Consider the following 25,955-nt stretch of genomic DNA (forward strand, 5'->3'; position numbering starts at 1 on the left):
ATCAACAATTAGTATCATTAACATTTAATATCATTAACAATAAAATATCATTAACATTTCATATCATTAACAATTAATACCATGAGCATTTAATATCATTAACAATTAATATCATTAACATTTAATATCAACAACAATTAGTATCATTAACATTTAATATCATTAACATTTAATATCATTAACAATAAATATCATTAACATTTAATATCATCAACAATTAGTATCATTAACATTTAATATCATTAACATTTAATATCATTAACAATAAATATCATTAACATTTAATATCATCAACAATTAGTATCATTAACATTTAATATCATTAACATTTAATATCATTAACAATAAATATCATTAACATTTAATATCATCAACAATTAGTATCATTAACATTTAATATCATTAACATTTAATATCATTAACAATAAATATCATTAACATTTAATATCATCAACAATTAATATCATTAACATTTAATATCATCAAAAATTAATATCATTAACATTTAATATCATCAACAACTAATATCATAAACATTTAATATCATTACCATGTAAAATCATCAATAACTAATGTCATTAACATTAAATATCACGAACATTTAATATCATCAACAATTAATATCATTAACATTTAATATCATCAACAATTAATATCATTAACATTTAATATCATCAACAATTAATATCATTAACATTAAATATCATCAACATGTAAAATCATCAATAACTAATGTCATTAACATTAAATATCATTAACATTTAATATCATCAACAATTAATATCATTAACATTAAATATCATCAACATGTAAAATCATCAATAACTAATGTCACTAACATTAAATATCATTAACATTTAATATCATCAACAATTAATATCATTAACATTTAATATCATCAACAATTAAGATCATTAACATTTAATATCATCAACAATTAATATCATTAACATTTAATATCATCAACAATTAATATCATTAACATTTAATATCATCAACAATTAATATCATTAACATTTAATATCATCAACAATTAATATCATTAACATTTAATATCATCATCAATTAATATCATTAACATTTAATATCATCAACAATTAATATCATTAACATTAAATATCATCAACATGTAAAATCATCAATAACTAATGTCATTAACATTAAATATCATTAACATTTAATATCATCAACAATTAATATCATTAACATTAAATATCATCAACATGTAAAATCATCAATAACTAATGTCACTAACATTAAATATCATTAACATTTAATATCATCAACAATTAATATCATTAACATTTAATATCATCAACAATTAAGATCATTAACATTTAATATCATCAACAATTAATATCATTAACATTTAATATCATCAACAATTAATATCATTAACATTTAATATCATCAACAATTAATATCATTAACATTTAATATCATCAACAATTAATATCATTAACATTTAATATCATCATCAATTAATATCATTAACATTTAATATCATCAACAATTAATATCATTAACATTGAATATCATTAACATGTAAAATCATCAATAACTAATGTCATTAACATTAAATATCACTAACATTAAATATCATCAACAATTAGTATCATTAACATTTAATATCATTAACAATAAAATATCATTAACATTTCATATCATTAACAATTAATACCATGAGCATTTAATATCATTAACAATTAATATCATTAACATTTAATATCAACAACAATTAGTATCATTAACATTTAATATCATTAACATTTAATATCATTAACAATAAATATCATTAACATTTAATATCATCAACAATTAGTATCATTAACATTTAATATCATTAACATTTAATATCATTAACAATAAATATCATTAACATTTAATATCATCAACAATTAGTATCATTAACATTTAATATCATTAACATTTAATATCATTAACAATAAATATCATTAACATTTAATATCATCAACAATTAGTATCATTAACATTTAATATCATTAACATTTAATATCATTAACAATAAATATCATTAACATTTAATATCATCAACAATTAATATCATTAACATTTAATATCATCAAAAATTAATATCATTAACATTTAATATCATCAACAACTAATATCATAAACATTTAATATCATTACCATGTAAAATCATCAATAACTAATGTCATTAACATTAAATATCACGAACATTTAATATCATCAACAATTAATATCATTAACATTTAATATCATCAACAATTAATATCATTAACATTTAATATCATCAACAATTAATATCATTAACATTAAATATCATCAACATGTAAAATCATCAATAACTAATGTCATTAACATTAAATATCATTAACATTTAATATCATCAACAATTAATATCATTAACATTAAATATCATCAACATGTAAAATCATCAATAACTAATGTCACTAACATTAAATATCATTAACATTTAATATCATCAACAATTAATATCATTAACATTAAATATCATCAACATGTAAAATCATCAATAACTAATGTCATTAACATTAAATATCATTAACATTTAATATCATCAACAATTAATACCACTAACATTTAATATCATTAACATGTAAAATCATCAATAACTAATGTCATTAACATTAAATATCATTAACATTTAATATCATCAACAATTAATATCATTAACATTTAATATCATCAACAATTAATATCATTAACATTAAATATCATCAACAATTAATATCATTAACATTTAATATTATCAACAATTAATATCATTAACATTTAATATCATCAACAATTAAGATCATTAACATTTAATATCATCAACAATTAATATCATTAACATTTAATATCATCAACAATTAGTATCATTAACATTTATTATCATCAACAATTAATATCATTAACATTTAATATCATCAACAATTAATATCATTATCATTTAATATCATCAACAATTAATATCATTAACATTTAATATCATCAACAATTAATATCATAAACATTTAATATCATCATCAATTAATATCATTAACATTTAATATCAACAACAATTAATATCATTAACATTTAATATCATTAACATGTAAAATCATCAATAACTAATGTCATTAACATTAAATATCACTAACATTTAATGTCATCAACAATTAATATCATTAACATTTAATATCATCAACAATTAATATCATTAACATTTAATATCATCAACAATTAATATCATTAACATTTAATATCATAAACAATTTATATCATTAACATTTAATATCATCAACAATTTATATCATTAACATTTAATATCATCAACAATTAATATAATTAACATTTAATATCATCAACAATTAATATCATTAACATTTAATATCATCAACAATTAATATCATTAACATTTAATATCATTAACATTTAATATCATCAACATTTAATATCATTAACAATTAATATCATTAACATTTAATATCATTAACATTTCATATCATCAACAATTAATATCATTAACACTTCATATCATTTACATTTAATATCATCAACATTTCATATCATCAACAATTAATATCATTAACAATTAATATCATTAACATTTCATATCATCAACAATTAATATAATTAACATTTAATATCATTAACAATTAATATCATTCACATTTAATATCATTAACAATTAATATCATAAACATTAAATATCATTAACAATTAATATCATTAACATTTAATATCATTAACAATTAATATCATTAACATTTATTATCATCAACAATTAATATCATTAACATTTAATATCATCAACAATTAATATCATTAACATTTAATATCATTAACATGTAAAATCATCAATAACGAATGTCATTAAGATTAAATATCACTAACATTAAATAGCATTAACATTTCATATCATCAACAATTAATATCATTAACATTTAATATCATTAAGATTTAATATCATCAACAATTAATATCATTAACATTTAATATCATTGACATGTAAAATCATCAATAACTAATGTCATTAACATTAAATATCACTAACATTAAATATCATTAACATTGAATATCATCAACAATTAATATCATTGACATTTCATATCCTCAACAATTAATATCATTAACATTTAATATCATCAACATTTAATATCATTAACAATTAATATCATTGACATTTCATATCACTAACATTAAATATCATTAACATTTAATATCATCATCAATTAATATCATTAACAATTAATATCATTAACATTTAATATCATTAAGATTTAATATCATCAACAATAAATATCATAAAGATTTAATATCATCAACAATTAATATCATTAACAATTAATATCATTAACAATTAATATCATTAACATTTAATATCATTAACATTTAATATCATCAACAATTAATATCACTAACATTAAATATCATTAACATTTAATATCAACATTTAATATCATTAACAATTAATATCATTAACATTTAATATCATTAAGATTTAATATCATCAACAATTAATATCATTAACATTAAATACCACTAACATTTAATATCATTAACATGTAAAATCATCAATAACTAATGTCATTAAGATTAAATATCACTAACATTAAATATCATTAACATTTAATATCATCAACAATTAATATCATTAACATTTAATATCATTAACAATTAATATCATTAACAATGAATATCATTAACATATAATATCATCAACAATTAATATCATTGACATTTAATATCATTAACATTTAATATCATCAACATGTAAAATCATCAATAACTAATGTCATTAAGATTAAATATCACTAACATTAAATAGCATTAACATTTCATAAAATCAACAATTAATATCATTAACATTAAATACCACTAACATTTAATATCATTAACATGTAAAATCATCAATAATTAATGAATATCATTAACATCTAAAATCATCAATAATTAATATCATTAACATTAAATGTCACTAACATTGAATAGCATCAACATTTAATATCATCAACAATTAATATCATTAACATTTAATATCATTAACAATTAATATCATTAACACTTAATATAATGGGAAATTTACATCATTAACACCTAATATAATTAACCACACATTAGCTCTTAATAGCATTAACCACATATTAGCTCTTAATATCACTAACCACATATTAGCTCTTAATATCATTAACCACATGTTAGCTCTTAATATCACTAACCACATGTTAGCTCTTAATATCATTAACCACATATTAGCTCTTAATATCACTAACCACATATTAGCTCTTCATATCATTAACCACATGTTAGCTCTTCATATCATTAACCACATATTAGCTCTTAATATCATTAACCACATATTAGCTCTTAATATCACTAACCACATATTAGCTCTTAATATCATTAACCACATGTTAGCTCTTAATATCACTAACCACATATTCGCTCTTCATATCATTAACCACATGTTAGCTCTTAATATCATTAACCACATGTTAGCTCTTAATATCATTAACCACATATTAGCTCTTAATATCATTAACCACATGTTAGCTCTTAATATCATTAACCACATATTAGCTCTTAATATCATTAACCACATGTTAGCTCTTAATATCATTAACCACATTGTAGCTCTTAATATCTTTAACCACATATTAGCTCATAATATAATTAACCACATATTAGCTCTTAATATCTTTAACCACATGTTAGCTCTTAATATAATTAACCACATGTTAGCTCATAATATCATTAACCACATGTTAGCTCTTAATATCATTAACCACATGTTAGCTCATAATATCTTTAACCACATATTAGCTCATAATATCATGAACCACATGTTAGCTCATAATATCATTAACCACATGTTAGCTCTTAATATCATTAACCACATGTTAGCTCTTAATATCTTTAACCACATATTAGCTCATAATATCATGAACCACATGTTAGCTCATAATATCATTAACCACATGTTAGCTCTTAATATCATTAACCACATAGTAGCTCTTAATATCATTAACCACATATTAGCTCTTAATATAATTAACCACATATTAGCTCTTAATATCTTTAACCACATGTTAGCTCTTAATATAATTAACCACATGTTAGCTCTTAATATAATTAACCACATGTTAGCTCTTAATATCATTAACCACATGTTAGCTCTTAATATCATTAACCACATGTTAGCTCTTAATATCATTAACCACATATTAGCTCTTAATATCATTAACCACATATTAGCTCTTAATATCATTAACCACATGTTAGCTCTTAATATCATTAACCACATGTTAGCTCATAATATCATTAACCACATGTTAGCTCATAATATCATTAACCACATGTTAGCTCTTAATATCATTAACCACATATTAGCTCTTAATATCATTAACCACATATTAGCTCTTAATATCATTAACCACATGTTAGCTCTTAATATCATTAACCACATGTTAGCTCATAATATCATTAACCACATGTTAGCTCATAATATCATTAACCACATGTTAGCTCTTAATATCATTAACCACATGTTAGCTCTTAATATCATTAACCACATGTTAGCTCATAATATCATTAACCACATGTTAGCTCTTAATATCATTAACCACATGTTAGCTCATAATATCATTAACCACATATTAGCTCTTAATATCATTAACCACATATTAGCTCTTAATATCATTAACCACATATTAGCTCTTAATATAATTAACCACATATTAGCTCTTAATATCATTAACCACATGTTAGCTCTTAATATCATTAACCACATGTTAGCTCATAATATCATTAAGCACACATTATCACTCTCTCGTGCCATCCATTCACTCCCGTATCCATTCACCCCAATCGTGCCATCCATTCACCCCCATCGTGCCATCCATTTATCCCCATTGTGCCATCCATTCACCCCCCCCCCCCCTCGTGCCATACATTCACCCCCGTCATGCCATTCATTCACCCCCATCGTGCCGTCCATTCACCCCCCCCCCCTCGTGCCATACATTCACCCCCGTCATGCCATCCATTCACCCCCATAGTGCCATCAATTCACCCCCCCCCCCCCCACCTCGTGCCATCCATTCACCCCCGTCATGCCATCCATTCACCCCCATCGTGCCGTCCATTCACCCCCATCGTGCCATCCATTCACCCCCATCGTGCCATCCATTCACCCTCATCATGCCATCCATTCACCCTCATCATGCCATCCATTCACCCCCTTCATGCCATCCATTCACCCCCATCGTACCATCCATTCACCCCCATCGTCCCATCCATTTATTCCCATCGTGTCATCCATTCACCCCCTTCATGCCATCCATTCACCCCCATCGTACCATCCATTCACCCCCATCGTACCATCCATTCACCCCCTTCATGCCATCCATTCACCCCCATCGTGCCATCCATTCACTCCATTCACCCCCATCGTGCCATCCATTCACCCCCATCGTGCCATCCATTTATTCCCATCGTGCCATCCATTCACCCCCATCGTGCCATCAATTCACCCCCCTCATGCCATCCATTCACCCCCATCGTGCCATCCATTCACCCCCATCGTGCCAACCATTTATTCCCATCGTGCCATCCATTCACCCCCATCGTGCCATCAATTCACCCCCCTCGTGCCATCCATTCACCCCCATTGTGCCATCCGTTCACCCCCATCATGCCATCCATTTATCCCCATTGTGCCATCCATTCACCCCCATAGTGCCATCAATTCACCCCCCCCCCATGCCATCCATTCACCCCCATCGTGCCATCCATTCACCCCCATCGTGCCATCAATTCACCCCCATCGTGCCATCAATTCACCCCCTCGTGCCATCAATTCACCCCCCTCGTGCCATCCATTCACCCCCATCGTGCCATCCATTCACCCCCATCGTGCCATCCATTTATTCCCATCGTGCCATCCATTCACCCCCATCGTGCCATCAGTTCACCCCCCTCGTTCCATCCGTTCACCCCCATCATGCCATCCATTTATCCCCATTGTGCCATCCATTCACTCCCATCGTGCCATCAATTCACCCCCCTCGTGCCATCAATTCACCCCCCTCGTGCCATCCATTCACCCCCATCGTGCCATCCATTCACCCCCATCGTGCCATCCATTTATTCCCATCGTGTCATCCATTCACCCCCATCGTGCCATCAATTCACCCCCCTCGTGCCATCCGTTCACCCCCATCATGCCATCCATTTATCCCCATTGTGCCATCCATTCACCCCCATCGTGCCATCAATTCACCCCCCCCCCATGCCATCCATTCACCCCCCTCATGCAATCCATTCGATGGCTGTTCATATGATATACCACCCGTGATCCTGCAAGGCCTTTCTTGCTGAGATTTACTGTGCAGAAGTCTAGTTGGAATTGCTTTCTCAGGTTTAGTGCGATTAAATGTGTTGGTGAGGTTTGGAGCAAGATTTGATGCGAACATGGTGGGTGACATTGACAATTTCCCTTTATTTTCTGCACGTCCACAACAATGACTAAGAGAAGCGTTAAGTAAGCAATAAGCAAACCTGGAGAGCTCGGCGTAATATAACCGGTTATTTGCAGAGAAAAGCAATCCGTGTGCCTCGCTGAGATGCCTCTCTGTGCCTCGCTGGCAGCGTCGGGAAGTGGCGAAGACGGTGTTTTGTCTGGTGGTGATTTTCGCTCTCTGCTGGCTCCCACTGCACGTCAGCAAAATCGTCAAGACCTTGATGTACAATTCACAAGACAGGTCCCGCTGCGAACTTCTCAGGTCTCTCTTACAGTCCTTGATGTACCGTCACTCGTGTTCTTTGTTCTTGAAGTCTGCAAGTCCTTGATGTACCGTCACTCGTGTTCTTTGTTCTTGAAGTCTGCAAGTCCTTCATGTACCTTTACTCGTGTTCTGTGTTCTTGAAGTCTGCAAGTCCTTGATGTACCTTTACTCGTGTTCTGTGTTCTTGAAGTCTGCAAGTCCTTGATGTACCTTTACTCGTGTTCTGTGTTCTTGAAGGCTGCAAGTTCTTGATGTACCTTTACTCGTGTTCTGTGTTCTTGAAGGCTGCAAGTTCTTGATGTACCTTTACTCGTGCTCTGTGTTCTTGAAGTCTGCAAGTCCTTGATGTACCTTTACTCGTGCTCTGTGTTCTTGAAGGCTGCAAGTTCTTGATGTACCTTTACTCGTGCTCTGTGTTCTTGAAGTCTGCAAGTCCTTGATGTACCTTTACTCGTGCTCTGTGTTCTTGAAATCTGCAAGTCCTTGATGTACCTTTACTCGTGCTCTGTGTTCTTGAAGTCTGCAAGAAGTCTGCAAGTCCTTGATGTATCTTTACTCGTGCTCTGTGTTCTTGAAGTCTGCAAGTCCTTGATGTACCTTTACTCGTGCTCTGTGTTCTTGAAATCTGCAAGTCCTTGTTGTACCATGACTCGTGCTCTGTGTTCTTGAAGTCTGCAAGTCCTTGATGTACCTTTACTCGTGCTCTGTGTTCTTGAAGTCTGCAAGTCCTTGATGTACCTTTACTCGTGCTCTGTGTTCTTGAAATCTGTAAGTCCTTGATGTACCTTTACTCGTGCTCTGTGTTCTTGAAATCTGCAAGTCCTTGTTGTACCATGACTCGTGCTCTGTGTTCTTGAAGTCTGCAAGTCCTCGATGTACTGTCAGTTCTGCTCGATGTTCTCAAAGTCTGCATCCAACACTTCCCTCTCATTGCCTTTCCCTCCCAATTCACCTTTGTGAGTTTTTTTGTTTTTTTTGTATGCAAGTTCGAGGCCTGTGTAAGAGCCAACATTAATCACAAAAAAACGAAACAAACGGACACAGAAAACATACAAAAAAGGGAGCGGGAGACAAGATGGGGAGAGAGAGGGAAGCACACAAGCACAACAGCAGAAACAGGAACAATGGAAGATCTGTGGGAGGGAGAGGGCTTGGGGGGAGGAGGCATGGGAAGGTGGGGGGTGGAAAGTATAAAAAATATGGACACTGCTGGAACTTCCAGGAAAGAAAAAAGTCGGTATTTCAAAAAAAAAGTAGATTTGGGGTGAATTAACGGGGGTAGAAGAGATCAAGCTTTTGGATGGGGGAAGATAAGAGATGGTGGTGAACAGCTGTTTTAAAGACCTGGAGGGAGGAGTGGGATTGAAGAGAGTGAGGGAGTTTGTTCCAGAGGAGGGAGAAAAGAGGAATGAAGGAGTGAAGGTGAGCAGAGAGTCTTGATTTTGGCAGTTTCACCACAAGAGGGTTGCAGGCAGATCTTGTGCGACCTGTAGGAATATTTGGGGGACAGAGCACAGAGAGAGCTGGGGGAGCAAGGCCGGAGAGGAGTCGGTAGAAGACGGAAAGACCACCAACCTGCCTGGGGTGAGTAAGTGAAAGGTCCTCGGAGAGGGAGATTTCATCGCGGGAGAACCAATGATTCTGAAAGCTTTGGTTTCAACAGCGTGAAGCCGAGCTAGGTGAGAGGCAGGAGCACCAGCCCAGAGGGGAGAGCAGTATTCCATTGAGCTGCGGATGAAAGCCTTGTATGTGGTGAGGAGCTCAGGTGTGCCAAGGAAGGACTTCACACGATGGAGGATGCTCAGTCGGCGACTGGCTTTGGAGGCCAGCTTGGAAATGTGGTTTGTGCCCGGTAAAGTTTGTGCCCGGTCATTAAATCATAGTTTGGAGTAAAGTTTGTGCCCGGTCATTAAATTGCACTTTGCAGTAAAGTTTGTGCCCGGTCATTAAATTGCAGCTTGGAGTAATGTTTGTGCCTGGTCATTAAATCGCAGTTTGGAGTAAAGTTTGTGCCTGGTCAGTAAATCATAGTTTGGAGTAAAGTTTGTGCCCGGTCAATAAATCATACTTTGGAGTAAAGTTTGTGCCCGGTCATTAAATCACAGTTTGGAGTAAAGATTGTGCCTGGTCATTAAATCATACTTTGGAGTAAAGTTTGTGCCCGGTCATTAAATCGCAGTTTGGAGTAAAGTTTGTGCCCGGTCATTAAATCGCAGTTTGGAGTAAAGTTTGTGCCCGGTCATTAAATCGCAGTTTGGAGTAAAGTTTGTGCCCGGTCATTAAATCGCAGTTTGGAGTAAAGTTTGTGCCTGGTCATTAAATCATAGTTTGGAGTAAAGTTTGTGCCTGGTCATTAAATCACAGTTTGGAGTAAAGTTTGTGCCCGGTCATTAAATCGCAGTTTGGAGTAAAGTTTGTGCCCGGTCATTAAATCATAGTTTGGAGTAAAGTTTGTACCCGGTCATTAAATCGCAGTTTGGAGTAAAGTTTGTGCCCGGTCATTAAATCGCAGTTCGGAGTAAAGTTTGTGCCCGGTCATTAAATCGCAGTTTGGAGTAAAGTTTGTGTTCGGTCATTAAATCGCAGTTTGGAGTAAAGTTTGTGCCCGGTCATTAAATCGCAGTTTGGAGTAAAGTTTGTGCCTGGTCATTAAATCGCAGTTTGGAGTAAAGTTTGTGCCCGGTCATTAAATCGCAGTTGGAGTAAAGTTTGTGCCCAGTCATTAAATCGCAGTTTGGAGTAAAGTTTGTGCCCAGTCATTAAATCGCAGTTTGCAGTAAAGTTTGTGCCCAGTCATTAAATCGCAGTTTGCAGTAAAGTTTGTGCCCGGTCATTAAATCGCAGTTTGCAGTAAAGTTTGTGCCCGGTCATTAAATCGCAGTTTGGAGTAAAGTTTGTGCCCAGTCATTAAATCGCAGTTTGGAGTAAAGTTTGTGCCCGGTCATTAAATCGCAGTTTGGAGTAAAGTTTGTGCCCAGTCATTAAATCGCAGTTTGGAGTAAAGTTTGTGCCCAGTCAGTAAATCGCAGTTTGCAGTAAAGTTTGTGCCCGGTCATTAAATCGCAGTTTGGAGTAAAGTTTGTGCCCGGTCATTAAATCGCAGTTTGGAGTAAAGTTTGTGCCCAGTCATTAAATCGCAGTTTGGAGTAAAGTTTGTGGCCAGTCATTAAATCGCAGTTTGCAGTAAAGTTTGTGCCCGGTCATTAAATCGCAGTTTGGAGTGAAGTTTGTGCCCGGTCATTAAATCGCAGTTTGGAGTAAAGTTTGTGCCCAGTCATTAAATCGCAGTTTGGAGTAAAGTTTGTGCCCGGTCATTAAATCGCAGTTTGGAGTAAAGTTTGTGCCCAGTCATTAAATCGCAGTTTGGAGTAAAGTTTGTGCCCAGTCATTAAATCGCAGTTTGGAGTAAAGTTTGTGCCCGGTCATTAAATCGCAGTTTGGAGTAAAGTTTGTGCCCAGTCATTAAATCGCAGTTTGGAGTAAAGTTTGTGCCCAGTCAGTAAATCGCAGTTTGCAGTAAAGTTTGTGCCCGGTCATTAAATCGCAGTTTGGAGTAAAGTTTGTGCCCGGTCATTAAATCGCAGTTTGGAGTAAAGTTTGTGCCCGGTCATTAAATCGCAGTTTGGAGTAAAGTTTGTGCCCAGTCATTAAATCGCAGTTTGGAGTAAAGTTTGTGCCCAGTCATTAAATCGCAGTTTGCAGTAAAGTTTGTGCCCGGTCATTAAATCGCAGTTTGGAGTAAAGTTTGTGCCCGGTCATTAAATCGCAGTTTGGAGTAAAGTTTGTGCCCAGTCATTAAATCGCAGTTTGGAGTAAAGTTTGTGCCCAGTCATTAAATCGCAGTTTGCAGTAAAGTTTGTGCCCGGTCATTAAATCGCAGTTTGGAGTAAAGTTTGTGCCCAGTCATTAAATCGCAGTTTGGAGTAAAGTTTGTGCCCAGTCATTAAATCGCAGTTTGGAGTAAAGTTTGTGCCCAGTCATTAAATCGCAGTTTGGAGTAAAGTTTGTGCCCAGTCATTAAATCGCAGTTTGCAGTAAAGTTTGTGCCCAGTCATTAAATCGCAGTTTGGAGTAAAGTTTGTGCCTGGTCTCTAAATCATAGTTTGAAGCAACATAAACTTTTCCTCTCGAGGACATAACAAAAGGGTTTACATTTCCCTGGTCATTGATGTTGAAATCAAAGTGTATCCGGCAAAGAAAATTCTAAATATTTGGAACAGAAAGCACGCAGGACATGATGATCCAGACCCTGATGGTCTTCTGTAATAAAAAGTTACCTCGGTGCTTTCTCAAGTTCAAGGTAGCACTACCACGTTACCTATTCATAAAATGGCAACCTAACTGACAATCAAAAACAACCAAGATGGATGCAACGATGCATTTTGGCAAACGAGGGTTGAGAAAGTGTAAGTTTACTGCCGTGAGAAAGAGGTGTCTCTGACCTTTCGGATGTTATTCTTCATCAGAGGAACTCTTTTTTGAGGATGAACTCTTTTTTGAGGGGAACTCTTTTTTGAGGGGGAACTCTTTTTTGAGGGGGAACTCTTTTTTGAGGGGGAACTCTTTTTTGAGGATGGCAATTCCTGAAAAGTCAGCTTCACCTCGTTCCTAACGGCGGCGACCTCGCGCCTTTCTCAACTTTTGTTTGGAAAATCCATTGTCCTCTTCACCCGATAAGAGCAGGACCTCTGAGCCAATACTCTAATTAAACAGGTAACCTCCAACATGGAAATTGGCCACATACCTGTGGGATCATTAATGTCTAAAACCTAAATGTAGACAGGACAACCAGCATTATCTCCCCCATCTGAAAGTTAGCTCCAAGAAGCATGTCACCCTGCTGACCTTCCCTTACAGGAAGGACAGCACAGAGGTCATGGGATGCAGCAGGAAGGGCATGGAGTGCAGCAGGGAGGACAGCACAGAGGGCATGGGGTGCAGCAGGGAATGGCATGGTGTGCAGCAGGAAGGACAGCACAGAGAACATAGTGTGCAGCATGGATGGCAGCACAGATAACATGAGTGCAGAAGGGAATGGCATGGCGTGCAGCAGGAAGGACAGCACAGGCAACATGGTGTGCAGCACGAATGGCATGGTGGGCAGCGGGGAGGACAGCATAGATAACATGGTGTGCAGCAGGGAATGACATGGGTGTGCAGCAGGAAGGGCATGGTGTGCAGCAGGGGGGGCAGTACAGCGGGCATGGGTGCAGCACGAACGGCATGGCATGTAGCAGGGACGACAGCACAGATAACATGGTGTGCCGCAGGGAATGGCATGGTGTGCAGCAGGAAGGGCATGGTGTGCAGCAGGGGGGACAGTACAGCGGGCATGGGTGCAGCACGAACGGCATGGCATGTAGCAGGGACGACAGCACAGATAACATGGTGTGCAGCACGAACGGCATGGTGTGCAGCATGGATGACATCACAGATAACATGAGTGCAAAAGGGAATGGCATGGCATGCAGCAGGATGGACAGCACAGATAACATGGTGTGCAGCACAAATGGCATGGTGGGCAGCAGGAAGGACAGCACAGACAACATGGTGTGCCACAGGGAACGGCATGGTGTGCAGCAGGGAGGACAGCACAGATGGCATTGGGTGCAGCAGGAAGGTCATGGTGTGCAGCAGGAAGGACAGCACAGATAACATTGTGGACAGCACGAATGGCATGGTGGGCAGCAGGGAGGACAGCACCGATAACATGCTGTGCAGCAGGGAATGGCGTGTGGTGCAGCAGGAAGGGCATGATGTGCATTAGGGAGAACAGCCCAGGGGGCATGGGGTGCAGCACGAACGGCATGGCATGTAGCAGGTGTGACAGCACAGAGAACATGGTGTGCAGCAGGGGATGGCATGGTGTGCAGCAGGAAGGACAGCACAGAGAACATGGTGTGCTTAATGGTGTGCATGGGTGTGCAGCACGAAGGGCGTGGTGTGCAGCATGGAGGACAGAATGGAGGGCGTGGTGTGCAGCAGGGAGGACAGCACTGAGGGCATGGTGTGCAGCAGGGAGGCAATTGATGTACATACAGCAGGGAGGTCATGGGTGTACAGCAAATAGGGCATGGAAGTGCAGCAGCGAGGGTATTGGGGTGCAGCATGGAGGACGTGGATGTACATCAGGGAGTGCAACAGGGAGGACATGGTTGTGCAACCTGGAGGGTAGCAGGGAGGACGTGGGTGTACATACAGCAGGGAAGTCATGGGGGTGCAGCAAGGAGGGCATGGGGTGCAGCAGTGAGGGTATTGGGGTGCCGCATGGAGGACGTGGGTGTACATCAGGGAGTGCAACAGGGAGGACATGGTTGTGCAACATGGAGGGCAGCAGGGAGGACGTGGGGGTGCAGCAGGAAGGACGTGGTTGTGCAGCACGGGGGGCATGGTAGTGCAGGCATAATGGAGGACATGGGTGTGCAGCATCTGACTCTGTTTGAAATTAAACCCAGACTTTCCAAGTCAATCCGGAGAACACAATCAAATGATCGACCTGTCCTGCATCTCATAAAGGATAGTAACACCTTTCCTTGGTGCTAACACAGGGAAACCTTGTCAAGGTATTTCATGGAAATGTGTTGTTGTTCAAAAAGTTTCACTTTTCCCGCTCCTTTCACCTGCAGCTTCCTGCTCATGCTGGATTACATTGGAATGAACCTGGCTACCTTGAACTCCTGCATCAACCCCATTGCTCTCTACTTCGTCAGCAAGAAGTTCAAAAACTGCTTTAAGGTAATTGGCTGCTCACACACCTGTACATTCAAACTTGGTGTGTTCTTTGTTGGCATAAATAACATCATCTTCACTCGTTACGCAAAAACACAAATGGGAGCAAAAGTTTGTACTTTCGGACACCGACAAATTCGATTTTCAATTCTCCGGTGCATCACAAACCACGTGGCCTCAACTTACCTGAGGGTTCGTTCCTTTGTTCTCGGTGCGTGCTGTCGGTGATAGCTCGGAATGTGGGCCCTTCTAGGATAGCATAACGTGGGCTACACACACACAAATACCAGACCGCTATGTTACACATTTAATAATGAAATGTCGACACTGTGTTACTCCCTTCAACCCATATAACATCCCCGCACCACCAGACACGCTCGCGTGGCTTCACCTTGATGACGATTCACCTCATGAGTTTTGGTTTTATACACGGTATGGACATATACACAAAGAATTAAGTTAAGCACCCCCCCGTTTTTTTACAACCTCGCACATTACAAGTTTGTTGTCGTCAAAACAGTGTAATATACCCATGATATTGCTATATTTTCTGGAGAAGTGATATTATGGTCACATAAAAACATAACAATCATGCCGTTTTCAATATTTTATTCTGAATAATTTAAGGTGAAATTTTTTGGGAATTTTAGGCATATTTTCACCTCAATTTAAGTATGGAGCTATAGGTCCATCACGGACAGTGTGGATGACGTTTATGTTTTCTAACGTACAGTCATTGTTCTGAGAAGACCTCTAGCGATCTTTGCGTCAATAACGTGTGTAGGACCCACGTTATCGGATCACTGACTCAACCCTACGTCTCATAGACCCTGTAAGCCGTCGTATGCGTTGCTGTGGCAGGTTGTTCCATTCCCGATGTAATGCACGTTCCAATTCATCCAGATTGGCTATTGGAGGGACCATCTTCGCAATTTGTCGTCCCAACATGTCCCAAACGTGCTCGAGGGGGTTCAGGTCAGGACTGTACGCAGGCCAGGGGATGGTTGTCACAGCACCTTGCTCCATCCGATCACGTGGGTCCTACACACGTTATTGACGCAAAGATCGCTAGAGGTCTTCTCAGAACAATGACTGTACGTTAGAAAACATAAACGTCATCCACACTGTCCGTGATGGACCTATAGCTCCATACTTAAATTGAGGTGAAAATATGCCTAAAATTCCCAAAAAATTTCACCTTAAATTATTCAGAATAAAATATTGAAAACGGCATGATTGTTATGTTTTTATGTGACCATAATATCACTTCTCCAGAAAATATAGCAATATCATGGGTATATTACACTGTTTTGACGACAACAAACTTGTAATGTGCGAGGTTGTAAAAAAACGGGGGGGTGCTTAACTTAATTCTTTGTGTATATATAGTCAATCGGATGAAAATTGACGATTTAGGTGACCTTGACCTTCTGACCTCAAACATTAGGCTTACAGCTTGGGACTACCTTAACCAGGTAGTTAGGTTTTGTGAAGATCGGACTAAATTTGTGACCTGTAGGCGACGGACAAACAGACCAGACCAACCAAGTCCTTGTGAATCTTTGATTTCGCAATTAACAAACGGGGCTGAATACATAACATGCACCTTCACCTTTGGTCGCGGAGATGATCACATAGTTCACTACCTCCCAAAAAACATTTTATGGTATACACAACAACAACAACAACAACAACAACAACATGCATTTTAAGGCCATTTTCCCTGCTGGAGCGGGGGTTAGACTTGCGGTCCCCATGACAATCTTCTCCATTTTCCCCTATTTTCTGCATCTCTCCTTGTTAACTGCCTTGCCCGCATTTCTTCTTCCACCATCTTTAGCCAAGTCTTTCTCGGTCTTCCCCGTCCTCTACTTCCTTCTACATTCATTTCCATCACTCTTCTCAACCAGTCACTTTCATCCTTCCTCAACACATGACCAAACCATCTCAACCTGTTCCTCTTCACAGCATCCATCACAGGCTCTATTCCCATCATCTTTCGCAATTCATCATTTGTCTTCCTCTCTCTCAACGATACTCCGCACATCCACCGAACCATTCGCATTTCCACCCTTTCCAACCTTCGTTGCTGCTCTACGTTCATTACCCATGTCTCGCTCCCATAAATCATAACACTTCTCACACATGCAGCATACACCTTTCCCTTCAGCTTCAGCGACACTCCCCTCCTCATCAGCACGCCACTCAGTTCCCGAAACTTCTTCCATGTACATCTCACTCCAGCAACCGTTGCCGAGTCTGATCCACCTTCTCCATTCAGCATGTCTCCGAGGTAGCAAAATGTTTTCACACCTTCCAGCTTCACGCCATCTCCAAGATCCAACTCAACATTTCCTCCATCTGCAGCTCCCTCTGCGCACACCTTACATTTGAATGTAGCTGCCACACTGGTTAATGACCCTCTCAGACCACTACATTTTTGATGAACCCACTCAGCACACATTGTACACTGAATGGAGTTCACTCCGACACCCTCCCTGCACACAGCACACGGCCACTTCCCAGTTCTTTCCACCTCACCACATGCTTTACCACTCGCCATCACCTTTGTTTTTCCGATATTCACCTTCAGACCTTTTGTCTCCATACATTCCTTCCACGTGTTCATCTTTTCCCTCAGTCCATCCATACTTTCCGCAATCAACACCAATTAATACAACTGGTGTTGGTATAGGTATACAACACAGGTATACAACAACACCATGTATAAAAAGAGTTTGATGTCTTTGCTCGAACAAAATTCCATATCTTACTTTTCAGAAACTTAAAAACTGACTGATTGAAATAAGGGAAAAAAACAAAAAAACAATGAAAAACAAAAATAGGTGATTTAGGTTTAGGTGAGTGAGAGGATCATTTCAACCAAAATGGACACAAATCAGATCTCCACTCAACCCCAACTCCTCCTCCTCTCAACCCCAACTCCTCCTCCTCTCAACCCCAACTCCTCCACTCAACCCCAACTCCCCAACTCAACCCCAACCTCTTCCTCCATTCAACTCCAACTCCTCCACTCAACCCCAACTCCTCCACTCAACCCCAACTCCTCCACTCAACCCCAACTCCTCCACTCAACCCCAACTCCTCCACTCAACCCCAACCTCTTCCTCCACTCAACCCCAACCTCTTCCTCCACTCAACCCCAACCTCTTCCTCCACTCAACACCAACCTCTTCCTCCACTTAACCCCAACTCCTCCACTCAACCCCAACTACTCCACTCAACCCCAACCTCTTCCTCCACTCAACCCCAACTCCCCCTCTCAACCCCAACCTCCTCCTCCTCTCAACCCCAACCTCCTCCTCCTCTCAACCCCAACCTTCTCCTCCTCCTCCACTCAACCCAACCTTCTCCTCCTCCTCCACTCAACCCAACCTTCTCCTCGTCCTCTTCTCAACCCCAACCTCCTCTCAACCACAACCTCTTCCTCCACCTAAGCACAACCTCCTCCTCCACTCAACCTCTCAACCCCAACTCCTCCTCCTCTCAACCACAACCCCAACTCCTCCTCCACTCAACCACAACTCCAACTCCTCCTCCTCTCAACCCTAACCTCCTCTCCCTCTCAACCCCAACTCCTCCTCCTCTCAACCACAACCCCAACTCCTCCTCCACTCAACCACAACTCCAACTCGTCCAACTCGAATTCGTCCACAACTTTTTGACATATCAAACAGATAGACAAACCGACAGGATGAAAACATAACGACCGTGCACCTTTGATGGTGGAGGTAACTTGAAAGCATCCCCAAAATGCTAGACCCATCAAAATCCCTTTGTACTCAAACTAAACTTGACAAAAAGAACACGTCACAAAAACAATGCACAGGCAACATTTATTAATGAGTTCTCATAATAAAGTCCATGTTCATGCAATTCTCATAATAAAAGTTTGTTGAAAATTTGATGACAAAATCTAAAACGGAACAAAAGTTATGGACTGGGCACACACGGACACACACACGGACACACACACGGACACACACACGGACACACACACGGACACACACACGGACACAAACACGGACACGCACACACGGAAACACACACGGACACACATGGAAAAACACACGGATACACACGGACACACACACCGACACACACACGGAAACACACACATAGAAACACACACGGATACACACACGGAAACACACATGGATACACACACGGATACACACACGGCCACATACATGGAAACACACATGGAAACACACATGGAAACACACACGGATACACACATGGAAACACACACGGACACACACGCGGATACACACACCGATACACTCGAACACACACACCGACACACTCGGACACACACACACGGACACACACACCGACACACTCGGATACACCCACCGACACACTTGAACACACACACGGATACACACACCGATACACACACATGGATACACACACCGATACACACACACGGATACACACCGACACACTCGGAGACACATGGATACACACACCGACACACTCGGACACACACACTGACACACTTGAACACACACACGGATACACACACCGATACACACACACGGATACACACACCGACACACTCGGACACACATGGATACACACACGGATACACACACCGACACACTTGGACACACACACAGATACACACACCGACACACTCGGACACACACACGGATACACACACCGATACACACACACGGATACACACACCGACACACACGGATACACACACATGGACACACATGCATGGATACACACACATGGACACACACAATGGATACACACACCAACACACACACACACACTGATACACGCTGACAAACACACACTGATACACACCGACACACACACGCTGACACACACACACACACACACACACACACACACACACACACACACACACACACACACACTGACACACACCGACACACACACACTGACACACACCAACACACACACTGACACACACACACTGATACACTCCAACACACACACACACACTGATACACACTGACACACACACACAAACTGACACACACACACTGACACACACCGACACACACACACACACACACACACACACACACACACACACACGCTGACACACACACACACACACACACACACACACTGATACACACCGACACACACACACACACACACACACACACACACTGATACACACCGACACACAAACACACTGATACACACCGACATACACACACACACTGATACACACCGACACACACACACACTGATACACACCGACACACACCGACACACACACACACACTGACACACACTGATACACACGGAGACACACACACACTGATATAACCGATTGATTAACCGCACCTCCCGCTGCATGGGTGGACGGGCTAGTCATGTGATTGGAGTACCTACCTATAAGGCAGGTTGTACGAAGTTAACCACCATCTAAGCGGCGGCCCTGCGTGCGGCAGGCAGTGGCTGCCACCTGGTCCCGAGGATCAGCCCTCGGCCTCACTTTGCGCCTTTCTCCCGCGCCCAGTCCTGCTTGTGCTGCTGGTGTCAGCACAAGACATTGCACCACGTGACTCCGCTGGACGAAAAGCTCGTGACCGCCGTCGCCAAGTGGAAGCCGATGGGAGCACGTGACAACGGCCTGGACCACACCAACTCCAGCCACAAGTCGAGCCTTACCTAACAACCATCACGCCAGGTAGAGAGGTCACCAGGTGGGATCGTCGGCAAGTTTTCGACTTCAAGAGACAGAATACCCAAGTTAAAGGCCGCAATACAGACCATTATCCTTTGCCAGAAAGGGTCTTCTGTTTTGTATTGATAAAGGTTTTACAAAAGGTGAATTACCTGATGCTCTATATTGTCTTCCAACTTGCAACATTATTTTGGTTTCATCTCAAGGTAGCAATGCTCAGCAGGTGTTGCTTCACTCCTTGTTCGATGTTTATGGTTCCACCGTTACAAATCAAAATGGCCGACTTCTTGCTGTACGTATATTGGTGTATTGTGCTGTATTTTATTGTATTGTGCTGTATTTTATTGTATAGCGATTTTTAACGATATTAGATACCAGTTTTCCGTGACTTTTATATCGATTTCTCCGTCACCTTTATGTAACGTTTACCGGTTTTATATCCGGATAAACTTAGAGCATCAACTTAAAGCGTTTTTATACATTTCCTGTGTGTTCACGACATCAAAACAAGAATCTTTGTGATGCCATGAACCTCAAACTAGAGCGAGAACATGTTCCGCACACACCTGCACCTGCACCTGTACCTGTACCATAAGCAGACTTGTCAGTATAAAACGACTGCTCAATTGTATTTGACAAATGGATTTACAATAAACTTTTTGATTTCCCACGAGCACAGGGACGATAAATGGTACATCGAATTTCTTCCTTCACTTTGTACAATTATTTACCTATTCCGACACCTCCGACACCTCCGTCCAATCCCTGTTGTCTTTTAGACAAGACGGATTTCTGAGAAATGTGAATGTTCGGTGCATTTTTGGGTAAAAGTTGGGAACCTCACTTTTTCACATAATTAGGGTATGCTGAATTCGATTAACCCGGTTCCCAAGCGGAATTTTGAGGGGCTTTTTGAGTTTTGAATAAACTGCTGAAGAACTTGGGCATTGGTGAACTCACAGAGGAGACAATCAAATCTGCAGAAGCGTTCGTCTGCAGAATATATAATGTGCACAGAACAACCTCTGTTGATTCAGCACGATATATGTTATTCTCGAAGACTGGTAAACCAGAAGCAATGTCACCGACAAGTGATGCTCTTCATTTGCATTTGATGCGAGTACACTATCAAGCCATGGTATGGAGAAATGCTCATTGTGCCACACCTGACCTTCCTGCACCTGTGGAAATGGGATGGAAACGTGGTGATTCAGGACTAGAGCCTATTCTGATCTCACCGAGTCCAATCCCAGAAAGTTGCCTCGAGATGATTTGTTGTGCATGCCGGAAGCAATGCAAGACTCGACGCTGCAAATGTCGCTATTCAGAGTTGAGGTGCACATCAATGTGTGCCTGTCAATCATCAGACCCGTTGTATGAATTTGATGTAGTTTGGCAAAACAACATGTGTGACATTCCTGAATGTTTGTGCTTCATGGCCATGTATACTTCATTTTAGAATAAATGGTTGTATGAAACATTTTCCGATTAAAACCATTTCCCAACCATAATATAGACTAGACGGATTTATGAAAAAAGGCCATGTATAAGCTTATAGGTGCATTTTGGGGTAAAAGTTGTAAAGTTAAAGTAAAAGAGCTGCATGTATACATATGATATATAAATGCTTGTCCAAAGAAATTGTCCAAAAATGGCAATTTGGCGGCCATTTTGTTTATGCTAATTAGAAGGTAAACAACTCAAAATTCGGCTTCGAAAATTCGGCAAAAACTCAAATTTCAAAATTGTAATTTCTATAACCGTAAACTGTGACATAAAAATCTCAATGAAAATGTACGAAAAAACCGTAAACATGTCGGTTAAAAAAATACCTCAATCAATATTTAGCATTTGAAAATTGTCATCTCTATAACTGTAAACTGTGAAAGAAAAATCTCAATGAAAATTTACATAAAATCTGTAAACGTGTCTGTAAAAATTTAAAAACCTCAATCGATATTTAGCATTTGAAAATTGTAATTTCTATAACCGTAAACTGTGAAATAAAAATATCAATGAAAATTTACGTTAAAACCGCAAACGTGTTGGTAAAAAAAAAGCTCAATCAATATTTAGCATTTGAAAATTGTAATTTCTATAACCGTAAACTGTGAAATAAAAATATCAATGAAAATTTACGTTAAAACCGTAAACGTGTTGGTAAAAAAAAACCTCAATCGATATTTAGCATTTGGAAATTGTAATTTTATAACCGTAAACTGTAAAATAAAATCTCAATGAAAATTTACATAAAAACCATAACCGTGTTGGTTAAAACAATACCTCAATCCATATTTAGCATTTCAAAATTGTCATTTCTATAACTGTAAACTGTGAAAGAAAAATCTCAATGAAAATTTACGTAAAAACATGAACGTGTCTGTAAATAAACAAAAAACCTCAATCGATATTTAGCATTTGAAAATTGTCATTTCTATAACTGTAAACTGTGAAATAAAAATCTCAATGAAAATTTACATAAAAACTGTAAACGTGTCTGTAAAGAAAAAAAAAACCTCAATCTATATTTCGCATTTGAAAATTGTCAAATCAATATCTTTAAGAATAAACTTGCACTATTAATATATGATATTGTGGAAAATGCAAATATTTTAAATAAAAGATCCCATGTGAATTAATTTACATTATTTTGTATTTTAAGAATACAAATTTGATTAAATTACAATTCATTAATTAATAATATTTATGAAATACGGTATTTTTGAGTTAAGACCCAAAATACCCCAAAGACTCAAAGTACCCCAAAGACCCTTAAATACCCTGAAGACCCCAAGGACCCAAATGATCCAAAAGACCACAAAAACTCAAAAGATCCTGAAGACCCAAAAGACTCTGAAGACTATTAAAGACCCAAACGACCACAAAGACCCAAAATACCTCAAATACCCAAAATACCCCCAAAGACCTTTAAAACCCCGAAGACCAAAAAGATCCTGAAGACCGTAAAGAGCCCGAAGATCCAAAAGTTCCCGGTTACTGAAAGGATCAGAAAGACCCAAAAGAACGAAGAGACCCCAAAAACCCCAAAAGACCCAAAGACCCAAAATATCCTAAAAACCAAGAGGCCCCAAAAACCCAGAAGACCGAAAATATCAAAAAAGACCCAGAAGAACGAAAAGACCCAAAATACCCTGTAGACCCTGTGTGTGTGTGTGTGTGTGTGTGTGTGTGTGTGTGTGTGTGTGTGTATGTGTGTGTGTGTGTGTGTGTGTGTGTGGCTATGTCTGTGTGTGTGTGTGTGTGTGTGTGTGTGTGTGTGTGTGTGTGTGTGTGTATGCATGTTTGTGTGTGTGTGTATGTGTAATATTATCATATAAAATATAGATTTCCTTATTTTCTGAAAGTCGGGAAAGGAATGTTTTCGGGACCAACAAAAATAAATAGAAAAACAAACAAATTGATTTCTTTAAAATAGGATTTTAGCTCTTGCACGAGCCTCGATTCTGTATACAAAAAAATACAAAAAAAACCAGGATTAGAACATCAATGGGTACTCCTTGCTGCTCGTTCAGGAATAAATGAATAACATCGCAATTTCCCTTAACCACGGCATGTTTGTTTGGACGAAAATACAGAAACCTCCGTATCTACAGGATGACTTGAAAAAAAATTTGAAGGGGGCCACGGATGAAAGGGGGCCACGGATGTAGAGAGCCCCGGACGAAGGGGGCCTGATGTAGGGGACACTGATGTAGGGGGCCCGACACTTAGTAATGTCCCGGGGCCCATTATGGCTGTCAGCGGCCATGGATGCACCTATTGGTTTCATTCTTGTTCGCTCCTCACTCTCCTTCACATTCACACAAGAGAAGTGAACACAAACAAACTCAGCAACACGGTCGAGGCCCTGCGGACCCATTCGAGCCTGGCACGTGACTAAGCCAAGATAGACGGTTACAACGTCATCAAAGTACGTGACGAAACCAAGATAGACTGTGTTTCACGTCATCCTCATCAAAGGGAACGAAGCATCGCCTTGTACGGGAGGAATTGTTGAGGAATGCGGGATCTTGACTTGCTGGGGCTTCATGGAACCGCATGGATTAATGATGTTGGGGGGGGGGGGGGGGAGGTCACGGGGCTGGCGACAAGTAAACGGCCGTTTGTAGATCCGGCCTGGCCTCAGACATGGCAACTGGGGAGATTATGTCGACACAAAACAGCGGAGCTTTATACAAGGGTAGAGGAATGAAGAGTTTATACCGTGAAAATGGGGTGAATAGGGACAGCAAGGTGAATGGGGACACAAACTGAAAAAAAGTTCGGAAACTTTTTTCGCTGAAAATTGATAACCATACTGATTTGGTGATATTTGGGTTGAAAGTGTTCTCTTGTTTTTTTTAAAAGCAACTTATAGTCCATATTAGCCCCATATATGGGTTAAATAGGAATAAATAGGATTTTATGGCTGTCCCTATTCACCCCGTTTTACGGGTGAATAGGGACAGTCACTAATACAAAAAAAAAATAATCAAGAAATAGGGACAGTTTGGAGAAACTTTTTATCCCATATTTTTTTTCATTGGCACCGTGGTTTATATTATGGGTGCATATTATGTGCATCCATCTGAGCTATCAATTCAGCAATAAGTTGGAAACTCACGATTGTTTATTGATTATTATTTTTTTGTATTAGTGACTGTCCCTATTCACCCGTAAAACGGGGTGAATAGGGACGGCCATAAAAATCCTATTTATTCCTATTTAACCCATATATGGGGTTAATAGGGACTATAAGTTGCTTTTTA

At 38.8% G+C, this 25,955-nt stretch overlaps 1 protein-coding gene across 3 annotated transcripts in view; it reads left to right on the top strand.

Annotated features, from left to right (window-relative positions):
• Positions 1-21,880, top strand: part of LOC137424382 (endothelin receptor type B) — a 164,801-nt gene extending 142,921 nt beyond the window's left edge. For 2 of the 3 annotated variants that reach the window (XM_078775380.1, XM_068111783.2), the window contains 3 exons: positions 8,620-8,753; positions 15,383-15,491; positions 21,019-21,880. In XM_078775380.1, coding sequence (XP_078631506.1) covers positions 8,620-8,753; positions 15,383-15,491; positions 21,019-21,174 — 399 coding nt within the window. In that variant the 3' untranslated portion in view covers positions 21,175-21,880. Of the gene's footprint in view, positions 1-8,619; positions 8,754-15,382; positions 15,492-20,950 lie in introns of all 3 variants that reach the window. The other variant, XM_068111784.2, reaches the window with a different exon arrangement.
• Positions 21,881-25,955: the final 4,075 nt, after the last annotated feature.

This window comes from Myxine glutinosa, chromosome 4 (genome assembly GCF_964187855.1).
Source record: "Myxine glutinosa chromosome 4, kmMyxGlut1.1, whole genome shotgun sequence".
Taxonomy (NCBI): domain Eukaryota; kingdom Metazoa; phylum Chordata; class Myxini; order Myxiniformes; family Myxinidae; genus Myxine; species Myxine glutinosa.